Source organism: Pan troglodytes, chromosome 5 (genome assembly GCF_028858775.2).
Source record: "Pan troglodytes isolate AG18354 chromosome 5, NHGRI_mPanTro3-v2.0_pri, whole genome shotgun sequence".
NCBI lineage: Eukaryota > Metazoa > Chordata > Mammalia > Primates > Hominidae > Pan > Pan troglodytes.
The window spans coordinates 147,992,980-148,005,379 of NC_072403.2; the positions used below are offsets into that span (position 1 = coordinate 147,992,980).

Sequence of the window (12,400 nt, forward strand, 5' to 3'; positions counted from 1 at the left end):
TGAGAGTTTTTAGCATGAAGAGTTGTTGAATTTTGTCAAAGGCCTTTTCTGCATCTATTGAGATAATCATGTAGTTTTTGTCTTTGGTTCTGTTTATATGCTGGATTACCTTTATTGATTTGCGTATGTTGAACCAGCCTTGCATCCCAGGGATGAAGCCCACTTGATCATGGTGGAGAAGCTTTTTGATGTGCTGCTGGATTGGGTTTGCCAGTATTTTATTGAGGATATTTGCATTGATGTTCATCAGGGATATTGGTCTAAAATTCTCTTTTTTTGTTGTGTTTCTGCCAGGCTTTGGTATCAGGATGATGCTGGCCTCATAAAATGAGTTAGGGAGGATTCCCTCTTTTTCTATTGATTGGAATAGTTTCAGAAGGAATGGTACCAGCTCCTCCTCGTACCTGTGGTAGAATTTGGCTGTGAATCCATCTGGTCCTGGACTTTTTTTGGTTTGTAAGCTATTAATTATTGCCTCAATTTCAGATCCTGTTATTGGTCTATTCAGAGATTCAACTTCTTCCTGGTTTAGTCTTGAGAGGGTGTATGTGTCGAGGAATTTATCCATTTCTTCTAGATTTTCTAGTTTATTTGCATACAGGTGTTTATAGTATTCTCTGATGGTAGTTTGTATTTCTGTGGGATCGGTGCTGATATCCCCTTTATCATTTTTTGATTGTGTCTATTTGATTCTTCTCTCTTTTCTTATTAGTCTTGCTAGCAGTCTATCAATTTTGTTGATCTTTTCAAAAAACCAGCTTCTGGATTCATTGATTTTTTGAAGGGTTTTTTGTATCTCTGTTTCCTTCAGTTCTGCTCTGATCTTAGTTATTTCTTGCCTTCTGCTAGCTTTTGTGTGTGTTTGCTCTTGCTTCTCTAGTTCTTTTAATTGTGATGTTAGGGTATCAGTTTTAGATCTTTTCTGCTTTCTCTTGTGGGCATTTAGTGCTATAAATTTCCCTCTACACACTGCTTTGACTGTGTCCCAGAGATTCTGGTGTGTTGTGTCTTTGTTCTCACTGGTTTCAAAGAACATCTTTATTTCTGCCTTCATTTCGTTACGTACCCAGTAGTCATTCAGGAGCAGGTTGTTCAGTTTCCATGTAGTTGAGCGGTTTTGAGTGAGTTTCTTAATCCTGAGTTCTAGTTTGATTGCACTGTGGTCTGAGAGACAGTTTGTTATAATTTCTGTTCTTTTACATTTGCTGAGGAGTGCTTTACTTCCAAGTATGTGGTCAATTTTGGAATAGGTGTGGTGTGGTGCTGAGAAGAATGTATATTCTGTTGATTTGGGATGGAGAGTTCTGTAGATGTCTATTAGGTCCTCTTGGTGCAGAGCTGAGTTCAGTTCCTGGATATCCTTGTTAACTTTCTGTCTCGCTGATCTAATGTTGACAGTGGGGTGTTAAAGTCTCCCATTATTATTGTGTGGGAGCCTAAGTCTCTTTGTAGGTCACTCAGGACTTGCTTTATGAATCTGGGTGCTCCTGTATTGGGTGCATATATATTTAGGATAGTTAGCTCTTCTTGTTGAATTGATCCCTTTACCATTATGTAATGGCTTTCTTTGTCTCTTTTGATCTTTGTTGGTTTAAAGTCTGTTTTATCAGAGACTAGGATTGCAACCCCTGCCTTTTTTTGTTTTCCATTTTCTTGGTAGATCTTCCTCCATCCCTTTATTTTGAGCCTATGTGTGTCTCTGCACATGAGATGGGTTTCCTGAATACAGCACACTGATGGGTCTTGACTCTTTATCCAATTTGCCAGTCTGTGTCTTTTAATTGGAGCATTTAGCCTATTTACATTTAAGGTTAATATTGTTATGTGTGAATTTGATCCTGTCATTATGATGTTAGCTGGTCATTTTGCCGGTTAGTTGATGCAGTTTCTTCCTGCCCTCAATGGTCTTTACAATTTGGCATGTTTTTGCAGTGGCTGGTACTGGTTGTTCCTTTCCATGTTTAGTGCTTCCTTCAGGAGCTCTTTTAGGGCAGGCCTGGTGGTGACAAAATCTCTCAGCATTTGCTTGTCTGTAAAGTATTTAATTACTGGGGTTTTTTAAACACCATCTGAGTTTATGTTTCAAAGACTGGCCCAGTATGGTAGCTCACACTTATAATCCCAATATTTATGGTAGGCCTAGGCAGGAGGATCACTTAAGCCCAGGATCATCAGCCCTGGCAACACAGTGATACCCCCATGTCTATTATATTTTTTTTATTTAAAAAAAAAATGCAAGACAGGCTAGAGTCAGGGGAATGAGGCACTAGCCTTACTTAAAATTTAGGGGAATACCAAATAACTTGGTGATCACAATGTATCATATCTTAATGTAATATTTTTAAAAATCAAAATTAAAACCAAAAAAAGTCATGAGAAACAATATATCAAAAATTTAAATAAAGATCCAAAGAGGTCTGCATTCTGTCATGTTGCTGAACTAATGTTACTATTATTCATTTGACTCTAGGTGAAAAAAAATAGGTAAGGAATCATGCTGTTTTCTTCTTTGTTGTAAAGATAAAAACAGATCTAAACTTAGTATCTCCAGCTCATGGCATCATTAGTTTAGTAATATTTTAGTCAAAGTTAGTGAATAGTAACCATTATTTCCTATCATCTACACTTAGGATATGTCACTTAATTTCAATGTCATTATCTTAACTATGAATCTTCCTAAAGTGCTACACTACTTGGAAAACTAAAGGGAAGTTTAAGAAGTAATCCATCATTTCAATTTGCTACATTTGTGGCATATTTCCATCATTCAGGGCTATTTTACTTGCTTCTGAGTTTATTATATAAATATAGGTATACTCTCAGCTACATAAGACATTTTCTTTTAGTATTTTGAGATGGGGGAATTTTATAGAATATGAAAAAAAGGAAAAGATCATCTATATTTTCTTTTAGATTTTCCTTATACATAACATAGGAATAATTTATTTATTGAATAATTGATTTCATTCTATATAGAGCTATCACTACATTTCTTTACTTTCCTATGTAGCAAAACTCCTTAAAAGAGTGGTCTACACTTGATATTGTTTCAAACTTCTTCTTCACATTTTTTCTCTTCTTAAACTTTTTATCATAAAATAACTTCAATTTATCAAAAATCTGCAAGAATACTCATATACTCTTTCTCCATATGCACCATTTGTTATATTTTGCAATCTTTGCCTTACTGCATACATTTTTGCTTAACACTTTATTGTACATATGCTACTTTATCACTAAATATTTCAGCATGTATTTTCTAAGAATGAAGGCATTCTTTTGTAACCACACTTCAATTATCAGACATTCAAACAGTGTGTTTGGGGTATTTCTGGACAATCACTGTGATGTCAACATTCAAGTTTTGAAAGGCACATGTGAAATGAGTATTAAAATATTTATAAATACTGTCTCATGCATAAATCCATATCCAAAATTGTGCTAATAATGTCATTTATGACATTTTTTCTGATACAGAATCCAGTTAAGGGTCATGCATTGCATTTAGTGCACTGTCTCTGGTATTCATTATTATGAAACAATACCTAAGGCTGTCTTTGTCTTTCATGATATTGACATTTTTTAAGAGAGCACAGGCTGATTGTTTTGTGAAGTGTCCTTCAACAATTTTTTCTAATGTTTCCTCTTTATTAGAATCAGATGTGCATTTGGGGCAGGAACACAATATGTGTGAGGTTGTATCCTCAGTGCATTACATTAGGAAGAGCATGATGTCAGTTTCTGGTGGCATTAACTTGGATTACTTAGGGAAGATGATGCCCCCTCCACATTTTTCCACTAAAAACTACCCATTTTTTTCTTCTCCAATTAATAAGTCTTCTGTGGGTAAATGCTTTGATATTGGGTAATTACCCCATTGCTTTTTAAACTTTCATTTAATAATTTTAGTATCCATTAATGATTCTGGCCTGAATCAGTCATTACCATATTGGCTGCAAAATGGTAATTTTCCAGCTCTATTATTTCTTCTACATTTATCAGTTGGCACATTCTACAAGGAAGAGATTTCACTTTTCCTTATTTTACTTATTTACCTTATCACCTGTATGAACTCATTGGTTCTTACTTCAGCCAATGGTTTATAATCCATTCTTTCATTATTCATTTTGAGACTCAAATTTCCCGTATTTTCTCAGAGAGATCCCTTGATGTTGTCACTTCTGTCATTTTTAAATGATTCCATCATTTTTTGAGCTCCCCCTTATTCTCTAGTATAACAAGATGCTACAGTTCATCTGATACATTTTCCATCCCTGCCCTAGAATTGGCCATTTCACCAAGATAAATCTGGTTCCTATTAGCAAAAAGTCATATTTAAAAACCAGAATCTGGGTGCTAGAAGTGCTCGTTGCTACTTCTAGGCACTTCTAGAGTGTTGCTGCTTCTAGGCACACAATAAAATGTGCTCAAGTACTGTGAATAGTTCATGGCCAACTCTCAGTCTTCATGGTACCTGACCCATTAGCAGCATTTAATTTTAATGATCGCATCTTCCTCCCAGCAATACAATCTTCATGAAGCTTCTAGGAAATGATGCTCTCTTGGCTTTCCTCTGTCCTCATGGAATACTTCCCAGTCCTCTTTAATTTTCCCTACTTTTCTCTAAACCCATCTAAAGTCAAGGTAGAGTCTAGAACTCAGGACTTTTTGATCCTTTTCTCATCTGTATCTATACTTACTCCCTAGGTAATGTCATCTGACAACTTTCAAGTTTTTATCTCAAGCCCAGTCTTCTCCCTCAAGCTCTGGATTTTATATCCATTTATTTCTACTTAGCATCTTCACCTGAATCTCTGATAGATGTCTAAATACAACATGTGTAAAACTGAACCACTCCAGACCTGGTCCACCTATAGCCTGCCCTTGAATTATGCCTTTGCAAGCATAATGCAGCCTAAATAACAAACTGATTTTGGTCACTCACTGCCATCCGGGAGCACCCATTGTTTCCTCTGCCTCTGCCATCTGTTGTGATTTTTGAGTTCCACAGAGGAAAGGGGGAGATGGGAGAAGGTAGGACAGAAGCCAAAATTACTTTACATATGAGCCGTATATTTTCTACTAGACTGTTAAACTGACTCTACATTCAAAATTGGCAGCAGACGTCACTAATGTGGCCTTAGAGTGATTCATATAATTTCAGCTGAGATAAGAAATATCTTGACAGACATTCAAATAATGTGTTTGGGGTATTTCTGGACAATCACTGTGATGTCAACACTCAAGTTTTGAAAGGCACATGTGAAATGAGTATTAAAATATCTCTACTGGCAAGATTAGATTTTTATGGCAACCAGTAAGAGAGAATACACCATTAGAAAGTAAACACTCTCTGCTTCTTGTCAGGGGCATCCAGGTCACTTTTTGTGCAAGATTATTGATTCCTTTGCCAATGATGTTCCTGGAATATTAGAAACCATTTCCTCGTGTGTAAACTGGTGTATTTACAACCCTTCTAATTCAGGTGGAAAAATTCATCATACAAGTGAGAGTGTGGGATGAGAACTTGGCCTAAATGTTTGAGTCTCAATTCTGCTATAGTAGAAAAAGAATAACTGCTCATTTCAAATGCAGGCAGAAGTGTGTGAATTTCACTTAGCATACCAGCATCATTAACAAGAAAATGAAATTCTTAATTCATATATTTCATGGCCTTCCAAAATTACATTCTGAAACACCTTGACATTTTAGTAAATGTAATATATAAGAAATATTAGTTAGGCCGGGTGCAGTGGCTCTCTCCTATAATCCCAGCACTTTGGGAGGCCAAGGTGGGCACATAGCTTGAGCTCAGGAGTTCAAGATGAGCCTGGGCAACATGGCAAAAACTTGTCCCTACAAAAAATATAAATATTAGCTAGGCATGGTGGCACATGCCTGTAGTACCATCTACTCAGGAGGCTGAGGTGGGAGGATCACTTGAGCCCAGGAAGCAGAGGTTGAAGTGAGCCAAGATTGCACCACTGCACTCCAGACTGGATGACAGTGTGAGACCCAGTCTCAAAAAATAAATAAGTAAAAATTAAAAAAAAAAACAAATATCAGGTATGTTCATGAAACATTTCAAATGTAGAGTTCAATAGACCATATTTTTAAAAGTATAGAAAGCATCTTTTAAATTTCTCTTCTTTTAATACATTTATTTTTACAGAGTGGAGAAAATTGGCTCTCTTTTAAATATATAAATTTCTTGACTTGATGACTTTCCACAGGTACAACATACTCAGGGGAGATTGGCACCAAGAAAAAGGTGAAAAGACTATTAAGCTTTCAAAGATACTTCCATGCATCAAGGCTGCTTCGTGGAATTATACCACAAGCCCCTCTGCACCTGCTGGATGAAGACTACCTTGGACAAGCAAGGGTAAGCTGACTGCCCCATCTCCTCACAGCAGGCCAGTGGCCAAGAGCATGTGCCTCAGCTGATAGCACTGGTGTTGGAGTCCTACTCTGCCTCTGAGGAGCTCTGTGACCCTGAGCTCATTATTCCATACATCTGGACTTGTTCCTCTAATAGAAAATGAAATTAACAGAAACATCCCCCTTATGAGGTGCACGAAGTAAACCATGTTTATGTGCTTAATATACCCATGCCTAACACATACTAGCCATTTTCATTTTTATAAAGGTACAAAACATATTTGCACGATACTAAGTAAAGCAAAATTTTGGACCGGCAGATTACTAATGAGGGAATAACTAAATTTTTTAATTTATTAAATTAGCTCATTGTAACAGCTACACTAAAAAATAACCCAATCACTATCAGCTCTTAATTCTACTTTAGGCTATTGATGCACTGCATTTTCCTTTTCATAATTTTTAATTCATTTGAATACATTTTAATAACTCTACAATTACTTTTGTAATACACTGATCTGACTGAGGGTGGAAATTAATGTGTGACCATCTGAAAAAAGTGTTCAGGTTATGTCTACCCCAAACTGCCAAAGGAATTTAAATTTCAGCAATAAATGCTCCAGTTTAAACAGAAGTCGAAGATAGATTTTACAGCTTGCATGCTAAGTGATATTATACTATTTATATACTATTATGAAATATATACCACTGGCAAAGCACAGTGCCTCATGCCTGTAAATCCCAGTACTTTGAGAGGCCGAGGCAGCAGGATTGCTTAAGCTCAGGAGGTTGAGGCTGCAATGAGGTATGATGATGCTACTGTACTCCAGCCTGGGGTACAGAGTGAGACCAGGTCTCAGAAAGAAAGAAGGAAAGAAAAGAAAGAAGGAAAGAAAAGAAAAGAAAAGAAAGAAAGAAATGAAAGAAAGAAGGAAAGGAAAGAAAGAAGGAAAGGAAAAAGGAGGAAAGGAAAGGAAAGGGAGAGAGGAGGGTGGGAGGGAGGGAAGGAAGGAAGGAAGGCAGGCAGGCAGGCAACTAATATATGCCATTAGAAAATGAACAGCAAGTAATGTCAAAAGAGCTAATTCCCAATATTAGGCCTCCAAAAGGATAAAAAAATCATTCCTAACAGCTTAAGGTCTGAGATTGGGAAATTTTTGAATGTTTGCTTGTTTGTTGAGAGGAGAACAAGCCTTAACTTCCCCAGCCCTGGAATGTCACTGACAGAGCACTCTTGGCGGTGTCTCTCCTCTAAGCAGCCACCTCTCAAGAAAGGTGGTGTGAGATGTGGAAAGGACAGAGGGCTGGAAGTCCAGCTATCACAGGCCAAGTCCTAGGGCTGTCTTTAATATTGTGTGAGTTAGGTAAAAGTCTCACGCAATCTAAACCTCAAAAATAACCTAATATCCCTTCATTGTTCTGATGTGTTGTGACGGTCTTTTTTGTGTCACACTGAGGCATTTGGATTTTATTGTAGGACATAGGGAAACCATTCATTTGCACTAGATGGTAGTATGCTAGGATTTTCAACTTTTAATTGTTTAATCCACTATATCCCAAAGTAAATGTTTGAGTCTCCAGTGTGATTCATTTGCGTGCTGTTTTTTGTTTGCCTTTTCAGCATATGCTCTCCAAAGTGGGAATGTGGGATTTTGACATTTTCTTGTTTGATCGCTTGACAAATGGTAAGTTACCCAAAAGAATTCTCACTAAAATATACACCATAAAGTGGGATTAATTTCATGAAAAACAAAATTTATTTTTAAACACTGCTATTCCTTTTTCCTTCTTTCCCCATTTTCATAAACCTACAGCTACTGAAGAAGGACCGGGGTAAGGGAAAATCAACTCAGATGAAGAATAAGGACTGAATTTGACCTTAGAATCTTAAGACAGTTTCCTTGTGACCTTGATCATCCCAGAGGAATTTAGAAACCACAGATTAGATTCTTTTCTTGCAGAATATTTTGGCCACATCCAGAAGTAGGGAGTTCATTGTTAGTTGATGAAAGCTAGAAACAAAAGCACATCTGATCAGCCCTGACTTTTACAGGGCAGGGTGCTTATGCAGTTTTATTAAGTGAGCTAAGTCTGCCCTGTTGCGGGTATTGCTCAAATGTGTTTGACATCATCAGAAGAAAACAATTGCTGAGGAAAGAATATAAAAGCTTAGGCTGCAGCCAAAGGGAAAAGTAAACATCTTCACTGGTGTCACTTCTTAAGTTTTTGTGCCTATAAAGACCTTCCTTAAGAAAATAATAAAAAACCTATTACATTTTTATCTGGCCATTAAACAAATGCTGATGAGCTTTGAGAGCCAATGAAAGACATCACATTTAATGCTGATGTTGATAGGTCTCTTTTAAGTCATTATATGTGGTTTTCTCATCATTCTATTACTTGGCAAACAATATGCAGTTGAGAGAAATATAGCTTAAGACCACGAAATGGACCTTTACCGTGTGGAAAGAAAACTAGATCATGGAGAGAAGAATCCCATAATTTTGCATGTCATTTTGTTCAAATCAACTGAGAAACGGGTACTGGTAAACTAAGTTACCTGTGAACAAAAGAACTTGTTCAATAGTATTTGTTTAAAAGAGAATATAATCATGACCCTCATAGACATATGAAATGACCACATGACAGAGATTTTCTTTAACTCAATTAATTAGAGATCCAGTAAGACGCTACAACTAGTTCAAAGGAGAAGTCAAAGAGCCTCACAAGCATATGAAGTATATACCACACATATCTAAGAAATGCTGAAATTGATTTATAAGTAGCCACAAAATCGACAGGGGAAAATAAATTGTATTTCCACCTAACTGATTTCATTTCCTGTATGTTTTCTTCCAGTAGTTTCATAGTTTCAGGTCTATGTATAGGTCTTAAATTCATTTAGTGTTGATTTTTGTATATGGTGAGAGATGAGGGTCTAATTTAATTCTTCTGCATGTGGATATCCCACTTTCCCAGCACCATTTATTGAAGAGACTATCCTTTCCCCAATGTGTTTTTGGTGCCTTTGTCAAACATTAGTTGGCTGCAGAAGCATGAATTTATTTCTGGGTTCTCTATTCTGTTCCATTGGCCTCATTGTCTGTGCTTTTAAAATTCAAAATCATTATTCCTAAATAAACAATATTTCTTGAATGCTTACAAGTCATTACAGCTTCAATTTTGCATCTCTGCTGACTTGAATTCTAAAATAGCTCATAGTCAGATCTCCTCTTGAGTGATTTTCCATAGGAAGAATAGGCTATGACTATCAAGCAATATGGTGGTTTAGATACACCTGTAAATGGAATAGTCAATTGGAAGTGAATTAAGGAACATTTCAAGTGGCCATAAGCTCTGTCTTTAAAAAAATACACATATACACATGTGTGTGTGTGTGTATGTGTATGTATCCCTGACACCTCAGTAGGCAGATTCTTTCTAACTCTTAATGTCTTCATTGTCTTTGGTGAAGGGAGAAGGTCTGAGCTAATTTTACTTGTACAATAAGAAAAAACCTAGGATCAGATCATAGTAATAATATGCTCTATACTTGAATAATTTCACTTCTAAAGGGGAAAAAATATTCTATCACAGAAACTTTATTACAGAGACTTTAGATCTTATTGTCAATCTTGATATTTTAGTGGTGATCAAAATGAGTTAAAGGAAGTGACTGTTTTCCTGCAGGAAACAGCCTGGTAACACTGTTGTGCCACCTCTTCAATACGCATGGACTCATTCACCATTTCAAGTTAGATATGGTGACCTTACACCGATTTTTAGGTAAGTCCTTTTTTTCACATTTCTAGCCCCATTCTCTTGAATAATGGCAATGCGTAATACTCTTTAATATAAAGCGGTAAGAACCATAGGATGATAGATGCAGACCTCCAATTAATCTTAAATGATCTCATCTTACTTTTAAAATATGGCTTGTTCATCCTAAATCATTTAAAAGTTGTTTACTTGATTACAGTTGATCCCGAACAACTTGGGGGTTAGGGGTGCTAACCCCCTGTGTAGTCAAAAAATCTGTGTATAGCTTTTGACTCTCAAAAACCTAACTACTAATAGCTTACTACTGTTGAGTGGAAGCCTTACCAATAATAAACAGTTAATTAACACATACTTTTTATGTTCTTTGTATTATGTATTGTATTCTTATAATAAAGTAAGATAGAGAAAAGAAAATGTTCTTTTAAAAATTACAGGGAATCCTAGCACTTTGGGAGGCGGGCATATCACAAGGTCAGGAGTTCGAGACCAGCCTGGCCAGCATAGTGAAACCCTGTCTCTACTAAAAATACCAAAAAAAATTAGCCAGGCTTGTTGGCAGGTGCCTGTAATCCCAGCTACTTGGGAGGCTGAGGCAGGGAGAATCACTTGAACCCGGGAGGTGGAGGTTGCAGTGAGCCGAGATTGCGCCACTGCACTCCAGCCTGGGCGACAGTGCAAGACTCTGTCTTAAAAATAAATAAATAAATAAATAAATGACAGGGAAGAGAAAATGTATTTCCTATTCATCAAGTGGATGTGGATCATCATAAAGCTCTTCATCCTTGTCATCTTCACACTGAGTAGGCTGAGGAAGAGAAGGAAGAGGAGGGGTTGGTCTTCCTGTCTCAGGGTGGCCAAGGCAGAAAGAATCTGAGTACAAGTGGACTCACGTGGTTTAAACCCATGTTCTCAAGGGTCAAGTGTAGTTATGTTTATAATAAATTATATATAAAGAAAACCATCAGGAACATATTGTTTTCAAAGAAGATACTGGTCTGCTGACATATTAACAAACCTCCAGCAGCATGCGCCTCAAATAATTTTAATCAGGACATGAGTTGTTGAAAATTTTCAACAGGCTTTTTAAAAAATAATAATAACTACCATTTATGTAGTGCCCACTATGAGCAGAGTACTTTTGGCAAGTTATTTCTAACCATTTAAACAAATCTGCAAGTAGGATGTTATTATCACCATTTGTCCCATAGTTTAGGAGAGGTACAAAGAGGTTTCATTACTTGCCCAAGGCCAACAGCTAGTGAGTGGCAGGATATGAGCCCAAGCCTAGCTCTGTCGACTTGGGAGTCCACCATCTTTCCACTCAACTCCATCATTACTCTGTATCAAAAGGCAGCCTCAGTTCTTATTTAAATTTGTGCATATTCTTATTTATCTGCCAGTGAATTTTTCAGGGGACATTTCTAATCACCAAATGACTTTCCTCTGCCATTTACATGTTTCTGGCTTCTTTTTGACTTGCCACGTGGCTGTACTTTGATCTTGGAGGCTGACTTAATGCCATCAGAAGAAAATAACAGGCGTGACAATAATAATGGGAGCCACAACCAGGTTTCTACGGTGCTTACATCTGCTGGAAGCTCTTCCAAGGACCTGCATATATTAATAAACACATTTAATCCTTACTCCACTTTGAGCTCAGAGCTATTGCTATCCCCATTTTACAGAGGAGGAAACTGAGGGAACTTGCAGTTAAGTAACTTGCCCAATACAGACATTAAAGTGATAGAGGGTTTAAATATAATTGTAAAATATACCTGCTGAATAAAAAGTATGGGCAACACAACAGAAATATTTGAAACCAGCCACAACATGGCTAATTTCCAGAAATCCAAATAACCTCAAGCTGGTTGTATTTTAATTGATTGAGCAAAGAAATGGCCATGCATAGGGCCAAATAATTTTGATTTGTCTGAAAAGGGAGATACAGATATAGATACTTTGGACACGTGTATCTACCCAGAAAATATGTAAAGAATACAAAGACTTGACAACAGAATTAACACTGTAATCCAGAGCCAGATTCATAGCAATGGGCTGAGAGAATCTGGCCACACTTGCAAATCAGGACAGTCTATACACACTGAATATATTGCATCCTAAGCATCGCCTTGGTTATGAGCTGAAGCAGGTTAGCGTCTTCCATAAATAGCAAACCAAAATCGCCTTGCCTGTGTCTCTACTTGGTTCCAAGAGTACTCTAAGCCTTGCATTAGACTGC

The 12,400-nt window shown here is 37.0% G+C and overlaps 1 protein-coding gene across 3 annotated transcripts in view; it reads left to right on the forward strand.

Moving 5' to 3' along the window:
• Positions 1-12,400, forward strand: part of PDE7B (phosphodiesterase 7B) — a 686,767-nt gene that overhangs the window by 631,097 nt on the left and 43,270 nt on the right. For all 3 annotated transcript variants that reach the window (XM_063812658.1, XM_003311504.6, XM_001157383.8), the window contains 3 exons: positions 6,234-6,385; positions 8,003-8,066; positions 10,072-10,167. In XM_063812658.1, coding sequence (XP_063668728.1) covers positions 6,234-6,385; positions 8,003-8,066; positions 10,072-10,167 — 312 coding nt within the window. The remainder of the gene's footprint in view (positions 1-6,233; positions 6,386-8,002; positions 8,067-10,071; positions 10,168-12,400) is intronic.